At 36.0% G+C, this 26,632-nt stretch overlaps 1 protein-coding gene across 1 annotated transcript in view; it reads right to left on the reverse strand.

Annotated features, from left to right (window-relative positions):
- Positions 1 to 26,632, reverse strand: part of SFMBT1 (Scm like with four mbt domains 1) — a 227,305-nt gene that overhangs the window by 38,315 nt on the left and 162,358 nt on the right. Inside the window, 10 exon segments of the mRNA XM_074198215.1 lie at positions 439 to 495; positions 498 to 564; positions 1,224 to 1,306; positions 4,609 to 4,759; positions 11,420 to 11,521; positions 11,910 to 12,007; positions 12,654 to 12,900; positions 14,740 to 14,828; positions 16,784 to 17,024; positions 19,551 to 19,645. Coding sequence (XP_074054316.1) covers positions 439 to 495; positions 498 to 564; positions 1,224 to 1,306; positions 4,609 to 4,759; positions 11,420 to 11,521; positions 11,910 to 12,007; positions 12,654 to 12,900; positions 14,740 to 14,828; positions 16,784 to 17,024; positions 19,551 to 19,645 — 1,230 coding nt within the window.

The following is a 26,632-nucleotide window of genomic DNA, read 5'->3' on the forward strand; positions in this document are numbered from 1 at the left end:
CATTTATAATACTATACAGTGCCTAAATGTACCTTATCTTCCTTCCTTCACTTTTCATTTCAAAAGTCACAAAAAAAGATACTGGTTAGGATAGACAAAAACCTAATGTCTAGAGTAAATATAGGTCCCACTAATTATTCTTAAATAATCTTGTCACCCCCACCAAAAAATTATCATCTGATATGTAAAATTTCCCTTTCAAATGATGTGTATTAAATCACATAGTCCATAAACATTTGAAAGATCAAAACTGGCAATTAAAAAGTTATGCTTTAGTCTCAATTTCACAATTAGCCATTAAATGAGTCCTGTTCTTAATGATTTGATCTGTTTGATACACAAAGAAGAACTAGCTACTTCTAAACAAAATAAAAATCAAGGAAAAAAAAGAGAACATGCTCACAAAAAAACTGACAAAGCCCTCTGGGCAGCACCTACCCTCCAACTGGAGCCACAGATATGAACCTTTCACTGCAGTAACAGTAGCAACACATACTCTTCAGGATCAGTAGGATTCACTGCCTCAAGCTTCATGTTCTCCTTAAAGCCATGGTCTGAAATTGGCTGAAAAAGAATATGAATCAAAACTCCACTGCAGGGAAACAAAAGGCACTTGGGAAGAAGGATGCCTTCTAAGCATTATCTCCTCAGACAATTGGGCAATGAGTTCTCAGGCAGGGGCCACTTCTTGCCTTTTTTTGTATGCTCACTGTTTATCACTGGGCCTAGCAAATTGTAGGCCTTCAATACTTCCTGATGGATTAAACAAAAGGCAAGCTAAAAATACCTTTCTTTTGTTGCTGTTCCCTTGACACATCTTACCAAAAAATTTTCACTTTTCTACTTCTATCAATACTTTAAAAGTCAATTAGGAACACAGTTCTATAGTTTTAGTGTGTATGCACATGTGAAAAGATGCTTTAAATACATTTTATACAGCAATTTTCTCCTATTTAGCTTTATAAGTTTTCCAGGTTGAACTTAAACTTTTCCCAAAAATCAGTAAGATCTCAATTTGTGATGTTAGACATAAAGCTGATTAGATAAAAATAAATCATTTAAACTTAAGAGCAAATGCATTTTTCTCTAACCCGCTATAATTCTTTAAATGTGTAACCTGGTCATAGTCTAAATAGATACAATTCATTTTGGAATAACTTTAATAGGAAATGGGATGGAAATTGATATAAGAACAATGACCCCACAGACAGAAAGATGCTTACCAAAGGAAAGCAACTTTGTGGAGCAGCTTCAGCACCACACTGTTTGAGGTAGTCTGCCCAATCAAAATCCTGATTTGGGTAGCCTAAAAAAACAGCAAAAACATATATTTTATTTATGCATATCTAGGTACTTTAGCATCCCATAAGTCATAGTGAGTCTTCTTTAATCAAGCTGTCAATTTTCATTCTTCAGAAGTCTTACACACACACACACACACACACACACACATACACACGTGCATACATCCACCCACCCCTATACTTCTAATTCAATTTACTAATTAAAAAATTATCTAGAGTAAGAATGGCTACTGAAGTACTTATTATCATTGTTTCAAACTTTAATTCACATTGTATAGGCATTATATAACAATATATACGTACACCTCTGTATGTATGTCTACATGTTAAAGGATTCTGAATTAGATAAGTACTTATGCATATTTGAAGGGTATTTTGGTATTTTAGAGAAAAATACATTAACTTAAATTTAAAATGAAATTAAGAGACATGGATTTGAATCCTGGCTCTAACAATTACTAGTCATAAAAGCACAGACATGTCACTTCACCTTTCAAAGTCCTGTTTTCTCATCTGTAAAATAGAGAAAATACCTATAACTATAGACCTCACAGGGACAGCTTTGAAAAAGTTCCTTTTTAAGCTTTAAGGTGCCAGCAGAAAATTTTGGTGGAGCCAGAAACAAAGTAGCAGCCCCTAGGTCAGGCAAGAGCTCAATATGTCTCAGAATGTCAGGGAGCATTATAGTGCTGTGAGAAACCACACATAGGAACAGTTCAGAGAAACTCATGAAGAAGACTTAACAGGAGAACCAGGAAAACAAATACACAATCAATGCAACAATGTAAACAGAGAGTCCTATCAAACAAAACTGAATATCGTCTAATTATAATGACTAAGAAGCTTGAGCCTAGTGAAGAAGAGAAGAAATGTATCTCTCTCCTCCCCCTCATTACCTGTGTTCATGTACACAGAATATTGCATGCACTGTTTTGGGAGTTGTTTTTTTCACTTTGTTACAAAGAATAGATGGACTGTTAGGTTGGAGGGAAGGATATATTCAGAAATGAACATTCAATGAGTGTGTATATAAAATAATCCTGCCTGAATAGGCGCTTCATTTATTATGTTATATTTAGTTCTGAACACATATACAGAGAACATACTCCATTATTACAACAATATTATTAAAATTATGTAAAAATGAAAACTCTCCATGTATTTATACTTACTTTAATAGGTTATATCATAAAATTACAGTGCAGTCAAATAATTCTAAATTTGTCATTATGAAATAGTCAGTGCAAAAAATTTGTTCTAAGGCTCTCACACTACTTTAAAGGTGAGATGAAAATAAGCACTTAGTAAGTCCCAAGTGCTGCTTTTATTCTCTACAAAACTACAACGTCTTACTTGATGATGCTGCTCTTCAGCAGAAGGCCTCACTCATAAGCACCAACAAGAAGAATTGCTCCTTTCCCACTCACTGTGAAGTCTAGCCTCCCTCTCCAAGACAGGAGCATCCTCACATTGTATGAAGACAGTCAACCACGTCTTGCCTTCCAATTGTGAAGGTGACCTATGGCTCTGCCTCAGGCCCTCCTTTCTCCTCTCTCCAACACTTCCCTTTTGAACACCTCATCCATTCCAAAGATACACAGTTGAATTCCAAGTCTATATATTCAGTCTTCCTAAATGGCAGCACCATACCATCAAATGTCCATTGGACATTTCCACAGCACCTCAAATTCAGTGTGCCCTAAACAGAACTCATTAACTTTTCCCACAAACCTTCCTTACTTATTTCTATTAAGTAAGCTCCCTTCCTTCCAGTCCCTTGACTTGCAACCTAGAAATCTCCCTTAACTCTGAGTCTCATTCTCTCCCATTATATATCCAAATCCAACATGTGTGGCCAAATCCTGTCAACTCTATCCCCAGAATATCTCCTGCATCTTTCCCCTTCTCTCCATGCACATGGCCAACACTGACAGGTCCTCACTGCTTCTTGCTTGGATACTGCAAAAGTCTCATCACTGATCTCTGCTTCAAGTTGGTCCCCTCTCCAGTGCATCATCCACTACTTTCAGAATGCTATTATTAAAGTACTAGTCTATATTATGTTTAATTTTTAAAAAAAGTTCTTATGTAATTTTACTAAACTTTTATATTTTATTTTTTTCCTTAAGGATATGATTTCCTCTCTTAACACATTCAATTTTGATCAGTGTACAGCATGGAAGCAATGTAAAGATTATCAGACTGCCCTCTGTGGGGGATAAGCAGGAAGGAAGCGAGATTGGGGGGAGGGGACTGTAAAATTCAAAAAAACAATAAAGTACAAGTCTAATCATGTCAGTCCCCCATGTCAAGATGCTCTGGTGGTTCTCAATTGCCAGTATGAACAAATCTAAATTCCTGTTTATATTTAAAGCATCTCACAATTAGTCTCCAGTGTACCTTTCTGGAATTATTACAAATTATTCTCCTTCACAATCTCTTCAAGTCCAAGCAAATTAGCATGTTATTTTGCTCCCATCTTTGTTTCTTGTCATATGTTGCACTCTTGTCTGCAGTGCAACACTCCTTTCTAATATGAAGCCTTTTTTGATTTCCCCAAGTTGCTATCCCTTCCCTCAAAGAATTACCTTATATTTATTTGCTTAATATACATTCATTAAATACTTGTATGTACATGCTCCATTTTCCCCAGGAGAGTGTTTTTGTCCTTGTCTCCCTAGCCTGGTACATAGGAACTTAATAAATAGTTACTGAATGATTGATGAAGCTCAATGAAATGTACCTTCCAAATCAACTTTATAGATCTGGGTACCAATGTTCATCTAATGTGCTAATTTTCTTTCAACTCCTTAATATTTCTTTATTGGAAATCTATAGCTATGCCAACTTAATTTTAAGAAGATATCAAAGAGAGAGCAGCTAGATAGTGCAGTGGAGTCAGGAAGACCGGAGTTCAAATCCAACCTCAGACACTTAATAATTGCCTAGTTCTGTGACCTTGGGCAAGTCACTCTTAACCCATTGCCTTAAATAATTTTTTTTTAGGTTTTTGCATGGCAGTGGAGTTAAGTGGCTTGCCCAAGGCCACATAGCTAGGTAAGTATTAAGTGTCTGAGGTCATATTTGAATTCAGGTCCCCCCAACACCAGGACCAGTACTCTATCCACTGCACCACCGAGCCACCCCAAATAAAAATTTAAAAAAAAAAAAAGAATATGTCAAAGAGAGCAGAGAACAAGGAATGGAAAGAGAAAAATAAGGATCCTGAAAAATGTTCCTTGACAATAAATCTTGATTCAAGGATAAGATCAGAGTTCACAGGTTCAACTAGAAAGGTACATACCAGGAGGGGGGCTGAGATGTAAACCATTTTTTAAACTCCAATGTACTGGGAAAATGCCAGCACTATTAACATGACAAACAAAGGATCTTCTTGTGGGATTCTCTGGTCGCAAATCATCAATTTCCACCAAAAAATATTTTTCATTGAACACCTGTAAGTTTAATCAACAGAAATTAAGTTCAAGAAACATTAAATGATTTCTACATGTGACTCTTTTTTTCTGTTTAATATTTTATTTTACTTTATTTTTCACCAGTTACATGTAAAAACAAAGTTTTAACATTCTTTTTTTAACTTTGAGTTCTGATTTCTCTCATTTCCTCTAATCCCACTCCACCTCATTGAGAAAACAAATTATCTGATATAGGTTAAAAATGTATAGTCATGTAAAACCAAAATAGTCATATTGTGAGAATAAACATAGCCCTCCCTCCTCCCCCCCAAAAAAGAGAACCTCAATTAAAATAATTTTTCTTAAAAGTATGCTTCAGTCTATTAAGATACCATCAGCTCTGTCTTTGGAATGGATTTCAGAGTAATCTTGGGTCCCAGTATTGCCAAGAAAAGGCAAGTCATTCACAATTGATCATTCTGCAATATTGCTGTTACTTTGTATGTGGTACATTTCTCATTCACCTGCTCATACAAGTGTAGCTAGGTTTTACAAGGAGCATCCTGTTCATCTTATCTTACAGTAGAATATTATTCCATCATAATCACATGCCACAATTTGTTCAGATATTTTCTAACTGATGGGTATCCCCTCTATTTCTAGCTCTGTACTACCAGAAAAGAGCTGCTATAAGTATCCTTATACATGTAAGTCCTTATATAGGCCTGGTAATGGCATTGCTAGGTCAAATGTCTACATATGACTTTCAAGGACAAGTGTCTTAAACAACTATGGCTAATTCCATGCTTACCAATTATAAAGACACAGGAACATGAGCTCAAAAGACTATGCTTAACTGGGATCCCCAGGGACTGAAAGGAGACTTTCACTAAGAACACTAATTGGTATTACTGACAAAACCCTTTCTGGGGTAGGAAGTTTAAAAAAAAAAATCTTAGAAGCCTTAGAACAGTTCCTGTAGCTCTGTGGTACCTCAGGGATGAAACAATCCAATTCAGCAAATGTGTATTAAGTACATCTACAGAACAGACTAGACAGATCTCAAAGCTAAAAAGCATCTCAGAAATCACCTAGTCCAACCAAACATGAACTCTTTACAATAACCAGAAAAAGTCTTACTATTCTCTGCAGAGAAGCCAATGTGTGGAACCAATTCTCCTTTAGGACACCTCTAATCATGAGAGAATTCCAAATGTGTCTCCACCTCAAGGCTCCTAATTCTGTCTTCTAGAGCCAAGGAAATGAAGACTAATCTACTTTTCCTTCCATAAAACAGTCTTTCAGATATTCTTAACAGTTATATTTACCCTCTACTTTTCTTTTCTCAAAACCTCTAATTCTTTCAGTGCTCATACAGCATGGTCCCCAGTACCCTCACCATACTCCAATTTGTCAATGTCCTGATTAAAATGTGGCACTCAGGGAAAATTCCAGATTCAGTCTTTCCACAGTAGAATATAAAAAGACTATTACCTACCTCATTTTTAATTTACAATGCTATTCCATGAGCCAACCTCTGTGATTTATTTTGCTATTTTGGAATATTTTAATTTTTTTTCCAAAGCTGGATTCCAATCATAAATGTCATTCTATCAGGCCTCAACAAAATGATTAATATGCCTTTTTCTCTAAGATCTCCAATACTTTGTAATTTCCCTAGATTGTGTATATTTGTGAACAGATCATCTATGGTCACATAGCAAATATTTAAATGAAAACTCTGAAGGTCAAAGTGGAGAAGGGGTTCTGTTGAGTCCCTTTCTGGACTCCCTCAATCTTCCCCAGGTGAGCTCTGGAGGGGCAGAAGACAAGGAAGACAAGTTCTCCAAATACCAGTGCTTAAATACCTCTCCAGTCTCTAATCCACTCCCATTCACATGGCACTTAGTAAGAGAAAGCTCTGGTGCTCAAGGACACCAGGTGAAGATAATTTACATACACAACAGTCTCTAACATATCACCCTTCTTGTCTTTTTTTTTTTAAACAAAATTATTACATAATGAATGCCATACAAATTGTAAACAAAAGTTCAAAAATAAACAAATATCAATAGTAAAAATCAATATTCCTAAATTCCTTGAAATATATTTTATCCCCAACTTACAAAGATTACAAAGTTTTTTTTTCTGCCAACAGAAAACCTTTCAAAGCAATCAAACTCAAATTCCAAAGTAAAAGGAGTAACTTTTTAACTTTACCTATTTCAGAGTTTAGACACTAACACAAACACAGAAAACAATTCTTTTGTATTTCAAACTTATCAAAAAGTGAGATTGTTGGATACCCTGGCTGACACCAAAATCTCAAAATACAGAAACATTTTCCCACCTCTCCAGGCCAGTAGAGAGATGTAAAAACATCCTATTGATGATTAAATACACACATATACACACACACCAAAATATTAACCATAAGCACAGGCTTCCTTCAAAAGGCAAAATCTAAATTTCCCAATCCCAGGAAAAAAAAAATCCTCTTCCCCTTTTTTCTTAATTAAACCATGAAGCTTCCCAATCAATCTACTGAAAAACATAGTCAATTGCCCAACCCCGCCTTCCTCCCCAAACCAGGAAGAAGGCATGGGGGGGGTCCCCTTTATTTCTAGAATAAGTTTTTGGAGGGGTCTTGTCTATGAAGTGAAGCCTGAATTCCATCTGAGACATAAAAATTTGAGTTTCGAAGTTCCAAAAAGGAAGATTTCCCTTCTCCCCTCCCTCCCTCCGCAGAGGGTGGGAACAGCAGAGAATGAGAGAAAGCATTTGAAATTACTTAAGATGTTGACAGTACAATTTGGAGTTGTTGCATTTTGTGAACAGTAGCCATCACTATAACAAACTGTACAACAGCATGTGACACCATCGCTCAACACAGGAAGCACAGTTAATGTGCAATTCACGGCCCTCTGGTGGCCCGGGCAATGGTTGCAGCGTCAGGGTCTGTGTCAGGGTCTCCGGAAATGAAGAGAAGTCACTACAGTTGCCCATAGGTTTAGGGGTTTGGATCATGTTTAACGTGCATAGCAGTCAGGCCAGCAGCCGTAGCCAAAAGGAGCAGCAGACAGGTCTTCCCCATCCAGTTCATGACACTGGCACAGATTCCTGCTGAAGAAGAAGCTCCATCCCCTGCATCACCTCCCTCAGAGACTCCACTTCCCCTGACTTCTAAATGTTAAATACTTAATTGTTTTCTCACTTTCATTTTATACCTCTTTGTTCAAAATCAGCCCCCTAGACAGATAGGTGGTGTAGTGGATAAAGCACTGGCCCTGGAGTCAGGAGTACCTGAGTTCAAATCGTCTCAAGACACTTAATAATTACCAAGCTGTGTAGCCTTGGGCAAGCCACTTAACCCCATTTGCCTTGCCAAAAAAAAAAAAAAGCCCCCCTAGTAATAAATCAACCTATTACTTTCTCCAGAGTCCTCTGCTCTGGGATGTCGCCTGGTTCTCTGGCTTGTATCTGCTGTGTCCTTATTCCAAACTTCACTCAGATAACGCCGCCTTCTTGTCCCTGTACCGGTGCCATATTTTGAGTCCCTGTCTGGACTCCCTCAACATTGAAGGGGCAGGAGACAAGGAAGACAAGTTCCATCCTATACTCCAAGATCTCCATTTATTTAACCAAATACCAGTGCTTAAATATCCTTCAGAATCGCTAATCCACTCCCACTCCATGGCACTTAGTAAGATAAAGCTCTGGTGCTCAAGGACACCAGGTGAAGATAATTTACAGTGCTCCTATATACAACAGTCCCTAACAGGGTTCCATGTGAAAAGCAGTTAAACCTGAGTCAGTCAGTCCAAGAGATAGGTAGGCAAAAGTCATTCCAAAGGACTGGGTGATGACCTTCATTGTCTTCAGTTGCTCAAAGGAGAGTCAGATTCAGATCCCTGAATCCAGAGAGGCAAAGATGGACCCCATGAGGCATACAGAGAAGCCAGTAGGAGACTGGGAGAGAGTTCTGTTTCCTTGTGAAAAGCAGGGCCATCCTGGAAGGGGTTTGGAGGGGTCCACACTTTAGAAAGCAACACAGTTCCAGCAGTATCTATTGAGTTTGACCCTTGGAGAGTATACTAAGAGCAGAGCATCCCAGACCTTTGAGTGGCAAGCTAAAACTGTTCTACTGTTTAAAGGTCTGAGAGAATAGGTCATACTGATGATCAGTCCATCGAAAGACAGGTTTGGATTGACTTGTTTCGTAGCAGTCTGACGTCGTAAAAACATCATAGTGTCTCATATGCTGAGAGTCTCCATTTTGTTGTCAGATTATCACACACTGGCATGTTGCCTGGTGCTGCTGGAGCACCAAGGAGCCTCACTGATATGAGGAAAAACCATTCTCAGGAGCCAAAAACTCCCATAGCACCAGACCATCACCAGAAGTCTTTTTTCTTATCAGATCAGATCACAGGGTGAAATGGTTCTGGTAAAGGCAAGTGAGAAGGATGTTTTCTGTACAATACTCCCCTCACGGTAATAAATATAATTATGCAAGTCATGTCTTCTGTTTTGGTTACATGGTCCTCTTCAATTATGATGGATGAACATCATCTATGGCCAAATGATCTTTTCTTGAATATAATCTTGATATGTAACATAACGTTGATCTTCTCTGCTGATATTCTTCTGTGACATATTTGCTACTTGGTGATAACTAGTTCAACAAATCTAAGTGGACAGCTTTCTTTCTATCTTGCCATTTTCAGGATAAAGCCCTTTTACTAAGATTCACAGACTAAGCAAATACCTATTTTATCTACTTATCACTGTTAAGCATACATTTTCCCTATCCAAGAACCTAATATTTCAAAATTTTACTGTAGTCTCAGAAATTCAAATCTCAATTTAGGATATCAGATACCTCCCTGTAGCTTCAATTAGAAGCTATAATAAAAAATATTCCCAAAGTCCCCAAGGTGTTTAAAGTCTTGTTCCCAAGATTTTATAATATTCAGTATTATTATTAGTTCTGAGTTCCTTTGCATCCTCATGTGTACCATTCATAGTATGTAATAGTTACCTGGTTTTACTAGTTTAGTTTGATTAGTTTCAGCAGGCAGTCTATCACATTCTATATATGTGTCCCTGGAACATAGGCTACATCAGAAGAGTCACCAACTAAGAAACCCAGAAACACCACAACTTATCTCTTCTTCTTCTGACCAGTAATGGATATTCTCCCTCTACATCACTGTTCCTTGACACAAAAGAATCTCTTTCATCTCAGATGGAATAGTTTCCACTTCTACAGGTAAAGTTTGATATCTATCAGACAGTTGTAAATGTTCAGTGGTCCTTCTTCCTTAAATTCCCTATCAACCTTTCCATCCTCAAATAAACTTTTAACAAAGATTAGGATTCCTCTATGCTTTTTTGTTTTTTTTCCCATTTTCTCTGTGAAATATTTTTTCCATTTAAAGAAAAGAAAAAGAAAATGAAATCATCATTCCTCCTTATAATCTGGAAAAGAGAAAGTCTCTTCCAGTCTTAAAACAAAACAGAAAACCAGAAAGAGCATATGTTTGGGGATGAGAACCTCAAGTCAAAAATCCCAGATTTATAATGTAGTACTTGTCTGACCTTGGGTCTGACCTAATTGATATTATATTTTCATTTATAAAATTAGGAGATTAAACTATGTGACCTTCAAGGTTCCTTCTCGCTCAGACTTGCATCACATTATTATTTTATCAGCACCAAGAACAGGAACAGAGCCCAGACTTCTAAGGAACTTCTGAGTAAGTAAACTCTGCCCCCAGCAGTTGGCACCCTCTCTAAAAAACTCAGAGCCTTAAAAAATTATCTAATAGCACAGAGAGGGCAAAGCCTTACTCCAGGGCATATAGCCACTAGACAGCAGGACTTGAAGTCAGGGTTTCCCAATCCAGAAACTGGATCTCTACTACTCCCTTTCAGTAAGCATGACAAAAATGATGCCACCAGTCACAATAGTAATAAAATGATAATGTGGCACAAGGCTGTGTCACTGACCAGACCTGAAAGCTAGAGAGAAGGTGCAAAGGCAGGACAGGAGTGCAGCTTCTCCACCACCACCCAACACAGTGTACCTCGGGAAGGGTAACACAAAACTCCCTGTTTCCACACTCTTCACACCAAATGAAAGCAACAATCTCCACTTTGTTTGACCTCCTTTTATATGACATTCTCTTGCTCAGTTGCTTTTGATCCATAAATATCAATTCCTGCAAAAACTTTAATGCAAACATAAGCTGCCCTCAGTTGTTGGTGACATTTTTGCCTTCTCTCTTCCTCTGGGGTACAACATCAGATGCTTCCTCCTTTCTTTGACTCTCTCTCCCACTGATTCTGGGCTGATCTATCTGGCTACCTTGTGGAACCAAGGATGGAGGATTGGAGGAAGAGGATGCGGTCTATAATTAGCTGTCATTATACTATTAAATTTGTTTGAGCCTGCTAACTTCAAGAATTTTGCACCCTAATTGCATTCAACATTAAACAAGACATAAAACCTAATACAATAAAATTAAAGTCACTTTTTTCAGATGATTATGAAGTCCTAAAATCTCTGATCTAAAATCTCCTTGACATGTGATATTTCTTGGAATAAAAAGCTTTGAATTACCTCCTAACAACCTCTTGAGCACCACACTTATGGCATGAAGGGAGGTAAAAATATAACTAAAGTTCTTTTTTTACCTTCACAATTGTAGCAGGAGAAATCGCAAAAGGAGCCAAGGGATCTAGCGCTTCTAATTTCATATTTACAGAAAATGTATGATGTCCAATCACTGGTTTATCCTGAAATGAAAACACCATATGGGAATAAGAACTAAAGATGCTAAAATCTTCTGCCTCATTTTTAAAATGGCTGATGGCTTCAAAATTAATTTTTGGACTATCCCAAATACATGTCAAATAATTATGGTAGTTAGCTCAATCTTCTAACAGAAATTGGGTTAGCTAATTCACTAACCATCTTTCCTGGGTACCAATTCAAAAAGATTAATCTCAAGAAATAAGTATTTTGAAGACATTCATGCAATATATTATATTAAATTAAATCAATAAGAGAAACCACTCTAAGAAGAAATAATATATCACTGTTTTTCAAAACTTCTTTTACAGATACACACCTCCCACAACCACTTTTGTCAGTAGGAAAATATCTTTAAAGTTTTTTTTTTACCTTAAATAAGTCAGATGGTATCAATGATTCTTCTTCTTCCTCTTTAATTTGGGTTAAGATCTCCTGCCATTCTGTCTCACTTTTCAAATGTCTAATAGCTTCAGCAAAAAAATAAAGTGGAAGTTCATGTGATGATAAGGAAAAAGTTGTTCAAATGTCACAAATGAGAAATTAATTTCTAATAACAAGTGTGAGTATAAAGTAATCCCTAAAATTGAAACCTATTCCCAAGAGGCACTTAAGCAATTTATTACTAATTTTCAATACTTTGGTAAATAATGCTACTATTAGCTGAGGAGTTAAGCTTAAGTATAGAATTTAAAACAAGCAGCAAAATGTGCCTGGACAATGAGTACACCACTGCAGTAGCAAAAAATGCCCTAAAACAGCATAACTTTAAACATATTACAGTAACTGAAATTCTCATTAAAAATATACATTTTGACAAGACTTGCCATTCCATGAATGCTACTTATTTGAATTCCTTACTTAACAGTTTTACTTCAGTTTGGTGATCTTAAATTGGTATTACACATTGCAAAGGACTTAGGAATAATGAAACTGGAAGAAAATTTAAGATATAATAATCATAAACTTTACATTTTTATAGTCCTATAAACTTTAATGATATCTTTGCTACATGTACTGAAGGGAGCTTCTATAATACAGGAGAAGATGATAAATCATTAGTCTTTTCAATTATAATCCATTCATAGAAAATGTCTTCTGAAAATCATTCTTCACCTGTTGGAGGCTGAAGCTCATATCCCTGCTGAGATGCCCAACCGACTTGATGAAGGAATGGATCCAGATAAAACAACCACTGTTCAAACTGGTCAGAATCCTCCAGACCTTCATAGTGCAACTTCAATCTTCCCCCAATATTATCTATTACATTAACAATCCAAGTGCTTAAAGAATCCTGGAAATTTTGACATTCCAGTCTGGAGCCTGGTGCAATGAGATCCAAAGGATTCTTCCCTTTATGAAGCTGCAGGTGAAAAGGGGGGACATAATTACATACAAGAAAAGCAACAGCAAAATTAATAAATACAAAAATCAGGGTTCAAAAATGTTAAATAACTAGAATAAACTAATAAAGAAATGAACAATTTTAAAAATTGCTTGTATTCATGAAATAACAAGAGACACAAAATAAGACATCTAGTGTTTTAGTTAGAACCTCTGAAGGGAATTTATTTAAAAAGCTGGACAGCAATCATAGAAAATAACTCTACATTAGAGGAGGGAGTACCCAAAGAGAAAGAGATAAAAGATCCATCGATATATTTAAATAAAATTTAAAGATTACTGACTAAAACCCTACATGTTCTTTTACATTTTTGTTGCTATGTACAAGGTGATTATATGCTATAGATGACTAATCAAAATAAAAACCAAATTAATAGCATTCCAAGAGAACTCTGTATGTCCATTATTTGGTTTCATTTAGGAAGATTTTTTTCATTACACCCATTCAAGAATGAAGTTTGCTGATTTCCTTAGCTATTTGTGTGGAAAATACTAAGAACATAAAATTCTTTTCAAAATTTAAAATTAAAATTAAAAATTAAAAACCCCATAATACATTTATTTTCTCAATATGCATTTCTATTTTCACTTAAGACTACCTATCCCTACAAAATGTTTGCAACCAATGGAAGGTGTAAAACATTATAATCCAAAGGAAAACCAATTCTTGCAATATACTTTGAAAATGGCAATAAAAGGGGCAGCTAGGTGATGCAGTGGATAGAGCAATGGTCCTGGAGTCAGGAGTACCTGAGTTCAAATGTGACCTCAGACACTTAATAATGACCTAGCTGCCTTGGGCAAGCCACTTAACCCCATTGCCTTGCAAAAACCTAAAATGGCAATAAAGTAAGCAATACAATCCAGAAGGATGACCTGTAACCAAGAAATGGATTTCTTCTTTCTTGTAAAATGAATTGTCATAAACAATGGAAAAAAAAAAAAGAAAATTGCACTTTAAACATAAATAATAAAAACAGCAATGACTAGTTCCATATATGTGCCTAGTCAATGAGGGTAGGGATTAAATCTGTAAATTCCCTAATATAAGGAAGTCCTAGATGAGGAAACTCCTTTTTTTTTTAGGTTTTTGCAAGGCAAATGGGGTTAAGTGGCTTGCCCAAGGCCACACAGCTAGGTCATTATTAAGTGTCTGAGACCGAATTTTATCCACTACACTACCTAGTGCCCCAAAACTCCCTTTTTCAATGGGGATTAGCACCTTCTCTAAAACTGGTAGTTTTGGAATTGCCTAGACACTAAGAGGTGGGCACATCCAGGGTTAACACCCACTAACGAAGTGTCAAAGCCCTGGCATCAGGATCACTTCTGCTATATTTTTTTAAATGAGACTGGGTAAATCACTTTCCTTGATGGGGTCTCAATTTCCTCCTTTGTAAAATAAAGGAGATGAACTAGATAGTTGTTTTGCAATGTCTAAAAACTCCTAGAGAGCCAATTTGGCACAGCTGATAGAAGTCTGAGAGATCTGGGTTCAAGTCTTGCTTTTAATCCATACTGTCTGTGATCCCTGGCAAATCATTTAACTTCAGTGTCCTCAAGCAACTCTCTAAGAATATAAATTGCAGAGCAGATGCCAACTTGCACTAGTAGTAGGAGCATCCTCATCCAAAGTCCCTTATAACCAATGAAATCACAGATCCATTGTTTTCTCCCACCCCCCAAAAAATGAAGTATATACATAAAAGTAAAGCAAGTATCTTTAGACAAAAATTAACAGATCATTATAATTTCAAATAAATTTTTTCACATTGCTTTCATTGCCATCAACACTCACGCCCTCTAGCAGGTTGGAAGGAGCACTACATGCTCCCTTCAGAGTCTCCCTTAGGAACTCATTGCAATCGGAAATCTTGTCCTTGATACCTAAATAGGAAAATAAATGAATAATAATTATCCCTTTTTTGTCAAAAATAAGCCAACTATAAATTTACTTCTTTAATAATATTTCAAAGACTATTACTTCATTTAAAGATTTACTTTGAGATTAGGGCATCTATTTTTCCTTATAGAGCTCAGCAAATTCAATTTCTCATTTCGACACATGGAAATACTACCTATCAGTTTAATGAAGACTACATACATCATTAAAGGCAAAGTCAGGCAATTCCCACCTTCCTACCTAAGGAATCAATGATATTAAAAAAGAGGCAAAAGGCAGACCCTGTCCATAAAACATGTCTGGGAGAGACAGCAAAGAAACAACACTCACACACACACACACACACACACACACACACACACACACACACGCAGGCATACACACATACAAACATACATACAATTAACATATATATATATATATATATATATATATATATATATATATATATATGGTGAGCTCTCTGGGGATGGGGGTGGGAAGCAAGAACAGGGGAAAAATTGTAAAACTTAAAATAAAATTTTTCTTAAAAAAAGGAATTAACTTCTCGGGGGGGGGGGGGGAAGTGAGTTCTCTATACAGGAGAAGCAGAAAGCCACTAAAACTAAAAGAAGTTGGAAAAGGCTTCCTATAAAAAGATGGGATTTTAGTTGGGAAGTCAAGAAGGCCAGCAGAAAGGCATGAGAAAGTCCCAGATAAGGGGGTCAGCCAGAGAAAATACCCAAAGTCAAAATATGGAGTGTCTTCTTTGTGGACCAGCAAGGATGATTGTTACTAGATCAAAGGCAATATGGTAGAGAACAAGATGTAAGAAAATAAGATGATTATACTAGGTTATAAAGGTGTTTTGAATGCCAAATAGAGCAATTTGTATTTAATCCTGGAAGCAAAAGGGAACCAATGGAGTTTACTGAGTAGGACATGATAGAAACTATGCTTTAGGAAAAATCACTTTGGTGGCTGAATGGACAATGGATAGGAATATAGCAGTAACTCAGTATTTGTTGAACATACTGAGTCAAAAGAGTAAGAATACATTTTAAATTTGTTTTAAATATATGTAATTCATCTTGTCTTTATATTTCTAATTTTAATCACATAAGCTTCAATTTCTTCCTCCAAGTAAAGCAGTGCTTTCATATTTACTTGGAAACAGTACCATTTATATTGAGTTCACAGAACTAAAGCTGGAAGAGATAGTAAAAGCCATCTATCCCAATCCCTTTATTTTACAGATGAGGAAAATGAAATGGCAGTAGGCATACATAAATATCATAAGTTTTGGGTAATTTCACATATGCCAATAATACCCAAAAACCAGGAAGTAAAGAAAGAAGCCTTTGGGAAACCAAAATAGATGTCACAAAGCTTATATACTAAACCTGATTTTTTCTTATAAGGGTGTGAGGTCCTCACAATCTACATAGTTTTGGCAAAATAACTTACTTGATTTAGAAAACACAAAAATAGGAAATTCGATTAGAAGCATCAAATTGTAAGGGAAGAAGGAAATGAGAAATCATAGCCATGTTTCCTATATGGTAGGAAACACAAAGCAACACATACAAAGCCCCAAAGTATAGCATTTGAAGGTCAGTAGGATAGGGGCAAACAGTCTAAAATGTCCCAAAGGGACTCACTACATTACTGAAGAATACAACCAATGTTCGAAGTTATGACCCTGAGAAAAGGTTAAACTGCATCCAGTACTCAATGCCTAATAAAGCAAGGAAGAAAATAATACATTTTAGAAATATTTTCAACCAATTTTTCAATTCAATATTTTCATTTCATTCTGGTTTTTTAAAAAAAGAAAATGCTGTGATCTTTTAACATTCGTTTATTTGGAAGACTCTTAACTAGACTTGAGATTCAAGGTGTTCTATATAGCCACAATTTTGCTATGATACTATTCTTCCTAAAGGAAATTTTCCATTACCTTCAGGTGCTTTGAGAATCTTCTTATTCTGCTCACACCAGCCAATGGGGTGTAAATCAGCTGTCCTGATATCACACCAGAAATCTGCTTTTCGGTCCTCTCCATAGCCATCATAACGCAACAAGAGTAACTGCCCACATGTGGTAATAATGGTAGCAACCCAGTAAATTTCATGGTCAGACTTTACTGCAACCTCTAGTTTCATGCCAGGGGCAAATCCACTCTGCAGGCTTGTGTCCACCTGAATGACAAAATTCATTAACTACCAGACCATCTATGGCAGATGAAATACTCTTATGGACAATATTTTTTATTCAAAGAAAGCCTTTAAACGTATAAGTTGTAAATAATTTTTTTCTTTAAGACAGAATAAGTACAAAAATTCTAATATTATTTTAAAGTAGACCAAAACAGGAATGGCACTATTTTCAGAAAAATGAAATAAAAAGTTTTACCCAAAGAAAACATGATTATAGAACTTTTGTCTCTAAGTATTTAAATCACTAAATTTTTGTGGAGTCTATGAGTTTCTAGAAGTATCTCATATTACTCAACATGTCAAGGATTTGTACCTCAGATTCAGAGAAGTCATAGCCATTGGAATATAAGCCCAGAGTTCCCTGATACCAAGGCCAGTATGCTCTCCACTACTCCGTGCTACCTCTATCTCCTCAAATTTAGATAAAAATAAAATGAAGAACTATAATATGAATTCCCTACATAATATTTGTAGAATTAAAACAAAAAATTTAGCTCTCTTTAAGAAATTTCTAAAAGTTCAATGGTAAAGTTTAAAAAACAGAACCAGAATGATCTACTGATGAATTTCCAAAGAAGAAAGGTAATATGTATTTATGATTTGTACTACAAAGAAATCAGGTAAAAGAAAGTACATTCTCTTCATACAACACCTGGAGTAAGTTAATTCCAAATTCAATTATGGAAAAGCAAAGGTAACAACAGTCAATTTATTTTTCCAGAAAGAAATAGAATGAATCTGTAACAAATTTTACTAAATAATGAAATCAGTAAGATAATTTGAACAAAATATTACAGTTCTGATTTTGTTAGTATATTTCTCATTGATTTTGAAAATAAGATTCTTCCAGTAATTAAGTGTTAACTAGATAACTTGAAGGTATTGAATGAATACAGTTCGAATCCTAATAGATGAACTGTTCGATTTTTTTATTTTGTTCAATATTTTTTAAAATTTGTACCATAACTTGACTTCATCAAATACTGCTGAAATGATTCATTAGCTGAGTCAAATATTTCTGTCACATAACTATTTCTACTGTCATATTCATGGAACGCATTTGAACATTTATTCTATATAAGTATATATGAAAAAGTAAGACTACATTAAAGGGTTTTTATTTGCTTCTTTTTTCATGAAACCAACTGGTTAAAATTAGTATAAATTCAAATAGCCACTAGGGGTCTCTACTGTTTTATTAACTGGATAATTAAAATCATATCTACATTGAGAATATTTAATTTTAATCAGAAAATTCCAAAATGGATATACATGAACCAACTACTTAAAAAAAGGGCAATTCTACATGAAAATATATTAAAAAACAAATCTTTTGGTCTGTAAAAACAAAGACTAAAAGATGACATAATAAAAATTTATAAAAACATAGTACAGACAATATAGTCACTACTTTGTTCAACAAATCACAGCAAATGAGAAAAAGTATCATTAGCCCCATCCTATAAGAGAATGCTTTTTTTAAAATAGAACTCATTACTTTAAGAAGATTTTCAGGATGAATAGACTGATAAAAAAAAATCCATATAAGAGATTCTTACCCTTTTTGCATCATTCACCTACCTGGAAGTCTAGTAAATGAGATCTAATAACCCAAAATTCATAAATTAAAATTGGATTATAAAAGACAATATATTAAAGAAGCTATCATAATATTTCCTGAAACAAGTTTGCAGACCTTAAGTTAGAACTCCTGGTTTAGATATATTCATGAGTAATCAATCTAAGTTATATAGATATATGCCTAAATATCTAACGTTGCTGTCATGTGGTTCTCTTTTATTGTTACATTTATTAAATAAATGGCCAAATATACCACTGATATGACTCAACAGGATAGTTATGATGTTCTTATTGTAATAAGAGCAATCAAATACCTCCTTTTAATGAGATGAAGCACAGTGAATTAACTGTTGGAAACTGATTCTCCCACTCCATCTTCCCACTCCCCCCACCCCCAAATAATTGCCACCACACTACGTCAAGGTCTCAACAAGGACTCCTGAGAAAGGGCTGGAGTAGTAGAAACAGACCAGCACCTAAGAGTCAGAGGACCTGGGTTCAAATCCCAGCTTGGAAGTTCCATAAGCCACTTCAGACCTCCTGGTTTCAATTAACTCATCTGCAAAATGATGGAGATAGTTCTGTGTCCTACTGATTCTGTGGGATGCTGTGAGCTTGATCATTTCAAATGGATATACAAGAATGCCATCATTTGTTTGTTTAACCCATAGGCTTCTGAACATGAAGTCACAAGGATTGTGAAATACATAAAAAGTTAGTGAATCAATTGACTAACCTGACAAGAATTAGGAGGCAGAATTACAACCAATTGAAAATGCTATTATGGCCAATTTTAACAAAGTAAGCACACTCAGAGAGCTAATCTTACTCTAACTTAAAGGCATTTTATCTTCTGAAGATTTATACAGGAATCCAAGGGGGGAAAGGATACACAGAAAAAGTCAAGAAAATAAAGTGATGACTTACATGCTTAAAAGACCCATGTGGAGCTGCTATGGATCCTGTATCTTCTAGATATTCATCCCAGTTAAATTCCAGTTCCTCCACACCAGATCCAGCATCTAAAATACAGCAATAAAGAAGGTTCTCATTTTTTGTGAGTCCACAACTGTTTATTAAGCAGGACCTGCCACATGGAAGGCATCGTGGGAAGCACTGGCAATGCAAAGAAAGAACAATCCCTGATCTCAAGACTCTCACAGACTACCGGTGAAAATAATATGCAAACAGCTATGTACAAAGAAATAATGAAATAAGCTGGACATCAACCTGGAAGGAAGGCACTAATATGAGAGAGGTTTGAGAAAGGCTTCATGCACAAGGTAGAATTTTAGCTAAGACTAGAAAGAAGCCAGAGGATAGATATGAACAGAAAGAAAATTACAAACATGGGGGAAGAGTCAGTATAAATGTAGTGTTGGTGTTGAGCCAGCAAGGAGGCCAGGGTCACTGGATAGACAGCAGAATACATGGAAGGGAGTAAAATAGGAAGGCTCAGCTTCTGAAGGTCAAAAAAATCACATGAGCCTAGAGAAAATAGGGAGCCACTGGAGCTGATTACATTAAGTAAAAGATGATCTGCATTTTTAAAAGATCACTGATGGCTAAGTGAAGGATGGACTAGAGTGGGGAGCATCTCAAGCTAAAAAGATCAACCAGAAAGCTATTATAACAATAGTCCAGGTGTGAGTGATGAGAACCTGCACCACAATTGTGCTGATGTCACAGCAGAAAAGGGGCTACTATACACAAGAGATGCTATGAAAGTCAACAACAGGACTTGGCAATTGGTTAGATTGGGGGTGGGGAAGGGCATGTGGCTACCTCCCACTGTGTGAGTGAGAAAAGTCAAGGAGAGGAGGGTGTAAGGCATAAGAATTTTTTAAATAGCAATCAGTTACTTTCATTTTCTATTTGCAGTGCCCTCTTTTCAAATCTCCCCATTTCCATTCTCTCCCTCCCTCCATCTATCCTATATACTATTACCAGAATAATCTTAAACATATTATTATCTACTCAAAAATTTTCAGCAGCTCCCTTTGGACAAGGATTAAAATTCAGGCCTCTCAAAAATCTGTTGCTACCCTGCATTATTTTTAGCTTCTTTTTTTACTCCCTATCACTGGATTCTACTCTCTATCCAAAGTGGACTATAGGAATGCACAATGCCCCCTCCTCACCCCCACCAATCATGTTTTTAATTCTGCCTCATTTCACCAACACACTACTGACAAGTCTTGGATGCCTCATCCCTTGGCCTCCTCTTTCCTTTGATTGAAGGGCTGAAGGAAAGAATATTCCCAAACCTTCCTTTACAGAAAGCAAAAATTGGACTTCAGCCCACTTCACTTCCCATCTGCAGCAATCAATTTCCTTTGGTGTTGTCTTTCCCCCATTCAATTGTAAGATCCTTGAGGAGAGGGACAGTCTTTCTTCTTCATATTGGAGTGTTTACTCCAGTCATATTGGAGTGTTTACTCCAATCCTTGGCACACAATTATTTGGTATTTATTAAATTGAATTTGTCACGATATTTTCCAGGAATAGAATGCCTTCTCTCCCCTTCATTTTGTGTTAATTTCCAACTTTTAAAATATCAAGCCAGTAGCTTCTTCTAGGAAGACTTCCCCAACCTCACTAATCAGGAACTGAAGTTTCTCTTTACAACTCAGACTGACACAGTTACACAATAATGAAAATATTACATTTTTCTGCATTGGTATCTTATTCCTGCCTCATCCCCTTATATATTCAAGCTCAGGAAATACCAGCTAAATTTTTACCATGCACACATAAGAACCAAAGCTTGAAGGGAACCACATACTCTATCTAGTCCAACAGATGAGAAAACTAAGAGCCAAGGAAGTCATGACATTGCTGGGTTACACAGGTAGTAGATGACAGAGATTCCACTAGAATGCATGAAGGACCTTGGACAATTCACTTTGCCTCTATTGACCTCTCGGTTTTCTCCTCCATAAAAAGGAGATAATAAAGGCACCTACTTCCTAGTTTTGTTGTAAGAATTAAATAAGATAGCAACTGTCAAAAATAACTCAGGGTGCCTAATACAGTTCCTCATATATAGTGAGCACTATATTATTCTATCATTCAATGTCATTCCATTGCACCATGCACCATGTACCATTTAAAACTGGACTCAATTCTTAAGAACTTAATTTGAATGCAATTTTTCAGAAATATAAATAGAAAGACTGTAAACCTGTAATGATAAACCTATGCCTCTTTGAGTTCCACTTATCAGAACCATTTTGATCAACCACAATTTGAGTCCAGGGAAATTACTGGTTGAATTCTATTAAGTAACTGATTTGATTGAAATAAGTTGTTTAAAAAATCATTTTAGTTTCTTTCACATCCTAATTCCCATTTTGCACTTTAAAATTATGGTATAACATCTCAATTTAGCCAAAGTAGGTGTTTGATAATGTAGTATCTCTGAAATTTTCTGGAAAGAATGCTGGATTTAGAATCAAAGAAGTTGGATTTAATTATGAGCTTGGCACTTTCTACTTGTACAACCTTGGGCAAAGCCTCAACTCAACAGTAGAAGTCAGACTTGTTGACATCTGATACAAACACATACATATGTATATGTGTGTATATATATATATATATATATATATATATATATATATATATTATACTTTATTGAACAAGACCATGGGGTTCTATTAAATTAAGTGCACAAACAAATCAACCAAAACTTTGATTTTTAAAACATGTAGAAAATATAGAACATGAATACACAAAGCGCAGCTTGTTCTTATAAAATTAACAATGAATACCAAAGAAAACAAAAAAATGCATTTTTAGTTATACAGAGGCAAAATCTCTATACTCTCATTCCACTGCAGTCACCAGCAGGGGTGGCCATTCACTTGATCACCTAACTCACAAGTGTTCTAATTCCACCATGTGTTTTATTCTGCTTATTTCATTATTCTGAAAAGCAAAGTAGAGGCATTTGTTACCAGACTGTCAAAAGGATCTATAATGCAAAATAGGTGAGAATGTCTGGACTAGGATACTGGAAAACTCCTGTCTCTACCCCATTTTTCTATTCTCCCACTCACTGTAAACTTTTTGTATTCCCAGTTCTTATGGTTTTGTCCCAGCTGATCCCTACCCCTGAAATGACTAACCAAGACCACTCAGGATTTCCTAGACTTCCTTCAACACTTGGCTCAATCAATCTGGAACTATGCCCAAAAGGGCAAGTAAACTATGCATATACTTTGATACTGCAATCGCACTACTAGGTCTATATCCCAAAGAGATCATAAAAAATGAGAAAAGACTCACATGTACAAAAATATTTATAGCAGCTCTTTTTTGTAATGATAAAGAACTGGAAACTAAGGGGATGCCCATCAATTGAGAAAAGGCTCAACAAGCTATTGCATATGTATGTGATGGAGTATTACTGTTCTATGAGAAATCATGAGGTAGAGGACTTCAAAAAAGACTGAAAAAACCTGAATGAGATGATGTTGAGTGAAGTGAGCAGAGGCAGAAGAATATGGTACACATTAATGTCATCACTGTGAGATGAACAACTTCAATGGAAACAGTTCCTCTCAGAAGTTTGATCAAAGACAATCCAAAGAGATCTTATGAAAAATGCCATCCATATCCAGAGGAAAAACTATGAAGTTTGAATGTAAAGTATTCTATGTTCACTTTTTAAAACTTTTTGTTTTTTTTTCTTTCTTTCACAACATGACTAAGGCAGTTAAATGGCATGTGGGTAGAGTACTGGCCCTGAAGTAAGGAGGGCTCAAATTCAAAACTGGTCTCACATAGTTAACACTTACTAACTGTGTGACCTTGGGGAAGTCACAACCCTGATGGCCTCAGATCCAGAACCATCTCTGGTCATCCCTGATCCACATCTGGTCACTGGATCCAAAAGGCTCAGGAAGAGAAAGTGAGAATGGTGACTTTGCACAGCCCCTCCCCTCATTTAAATCCATTCCCAAGCTTGTCACAGCATCACCTCCTTGATGCCATGTTCTTCTTTGAGAACAAAGGACAAAGAACACAATATGGAAATGTATTAAACAGGACTGTACATGTATACATTTATACATGTACATGTATAACCTATATTAGATTATTTGCTGCCAGAGAGGGGGGAATGAGAGAGGGGAAGGAGGGTGGTAGAAAAATGTGTAACTCAAACTTGCAAAAGGATGAATATTGAAAACCAACTTTGCATGTAATTAGGAAAAATAAAAAATAAAACAAATTTATAGGAAGTAAAAAGAAAAATCAGAGCTCCAGAAAAAATTTAAAAAATTTTTTAATTTGACTAAATACCACCTTTTATGATTTCCCCTCTCAGAATTTCTTCCATCTACTCATATACATATTTTATCAACTTAATTGTTTACATGTTATCTCCACCATTAAAATATGAAAAAGGGCTTATTTTTCTTTTTATCACCCCATCCCCACCCTTGCTTAGCACAAGCCCAAGTGCTAGATGATTCTAATTCAGCTGACTTTCCAAACAAACTGTACAGATGATTCCTTCAGAAATCACCCTCCAAATAAAGGAACCTCCCTGCCTTTCTCCTCCTCTAGACCTTTCTACAGGGGGTCTCATGACTTCAATGCTCTCCCTCCTCACCTTTGCAAACTGGAACCTTGATCTCCTCTTAAAGGCTCAGCACCTCGATGCCCAAATCACTGTTTTTAGTTTGTATTCTAGATTTGTCTTTGAATGTACTGCATTTCCTCCATTAGAATGTGAGTTTCTGAAGGGAAATGAGTATCTGACTTTGGATTTACCTGAGAATAGATGTTTGCTGATTGCCTGACAAAAGTACATAAAACACCATTGACTGTGATAATGGAGAGAGAAAGGACTTGGTTGATTTTTTTTTTTGGCTCAGAAAGTACAAATAAAAATGATTAGTGAACTGTAGTTCAAGATTAAGAGATGATTAAGAGAATGGCCAGCAATGGGCTTTTAGAGGATGAGTAGTATACAAGGACTGAAGGGCAAATATTTGAAACAGAGCAGAGAAGTTGTCATGCTTTTGTGCCTGGACTCCAAATTCTGAGACAAATACTAGAATGTATAATTAATAGTATGGTATATGAACATTTAGCAAAAGGAATCAATGATTGCTGAAGCACACAATATGGCTTCATGAAGAATGGTTCATTAATGAAATATGTCCACTATTGTGGACATTAGTCTGGTCGATCTGAGGAATGTGATAGAAAGTTTTCATAAATCTGAGCAAAATTCATGACAAAACAATTTTTAAAATATATGTGTGTGTGTATGTGTGTATATATATATAAAGTATCTGCTAAATATACAACACTGCATTAGACAATAAAAATAAAAAGATCAAAAATGAAAGTAATAATATTTCTTCTCAAGCAGTTTATATTTTAGTTGGTAATACAATAGATAAAGAGATAAATCTAAGATTAATTTATAAAGGAAGAGCACCAATAACTAAAAAGTAAAAGAGTAATTTAAATCTAAGGAGATCAAGAAATGATTTATATAGGAGTTAAAACCTGAGGTGAGCTTTGAATTAAGTTAGGAGACTCTTAAGAGATGGAAATGAGGGGAAGGAGCACAGTATAGGCATAGAGCCTTATGATAGGAGTTCAGGAACAGCAATAGTTAATTCCCTCCAAAAGGGAGTAAATATGAAACAATTCTAAAAATAAAAGCAGTCTGTAAAGTTCACTCCATTTTATGGCCCGTCCTCAGTCCCTACCAAAATGACATTTTTGTTTGAAGTAACTTAAGAAGTTAATGGTACTTATCTACCTCTGATTTCTACTTTTGGATAACATAGTCCAGGGGGTTCTTAATCTGGGTCTGTGAACTTTATAGATATTTTCAAAAGAAATATTTTCCTAATTTTATTTCAATAAAAAGGGTTTCCTTTGTAATCCTATGTACTTATGAATTTTAATACATTTTTTCTAAGAGGAAAATTATTCAAAAAAAAATTTCCTGGTCTAATTCTATCTGTTCCAATAGCTTCACTTTGAAGTGGGAAGAGTAGGACTCAAAAGAATTAGATTCAAAAGTTGTGTGGTTTGGGACAAATCATTTAACATCCAGGGTCTCATTTTCTTAGTCTGTAAAATAGTGGTTCCAGCCTCCCTTCCTTCCCTAAATTCTTATACCAGGACCCCTTCTCCTCTAACTGTAGGGCACTCATGGGCTTCAGGACCTCCATTGAAGGAGGAGTCCCAGAACAGTCTTTTCCCCATTTCCTACTGTTTTTGAACTTTTACATAATGCTGGTACCAGAAAACTTCTCCCTGTCTGTTAGCAGTCCCCTCTCCCTCCTCCAGCCCAAGTCTTCCTCAATTAAACATTGGGTTCCTTAAGGGAAAGGAATATCTTTCAATTTCTATTTGCCTGATCAGTACTTGGTAACCAGTAGGCACTTGATCAATGTATACTGACTGTTTCAAGAATCAAATAAGAGGGGGCGGTTGGATGATGAGTGGACAGAGCACTGGCCCTGGAGTCAGGAGGACCTTAGTTCAAATCCAACTTCAGACATTTAATAATTACCTAGCTGTGTGGCCTTGGGCAAGTCACTTTAAAAAAAAAAAGAATCAAAGAAGAGAAAGGTTGTGAAAATGGATCTTATCTCATATTACATATCATAGTTACCGGTATTTATTTCACACTGTATCACGTAAGTTCTTTGCAAAGTATTACTTTGCCACATCAAACAAATAAGGCAGGCAACATCTGGTGTATTAATATTTTAAAACAGACCACATTACAGTGGTACATGACAGTGAATGCACCTGTCATTTTTGCTAAACTATTTTTTTCTTTATTAAAAGAGGGCAGATAGGGGTGGCTAGGTGGTGCAGTGGATAAAGCACTGGCCCTGGAGTGAAGTGGATAAAGCGCTGGCCCTGGAGTCAGGAGTACCTGGGTTCAAAATCCAGTCTCAGACACTTGATAATTACCTAGCTGTGTGGTCTTGGGAAGTCACTTAACTCCATTTGCCTTGCAAAAACAA

Source organism: Macrotis lagotis, chromosome 8 (genome assembly GCF_037893015.1).
Source record: "Macrotis lagotis isolate mMagLag1 chromosome 8, bilby.v1.9.chrom.fasta, whole genome shotgun sequence".
Lineage (NCBI taxonomy): Eukaryota > Metazoa > Chordata > Mammalia > Peramelemorphia > Peramelidae > Macrotis > Macrotis lagotis.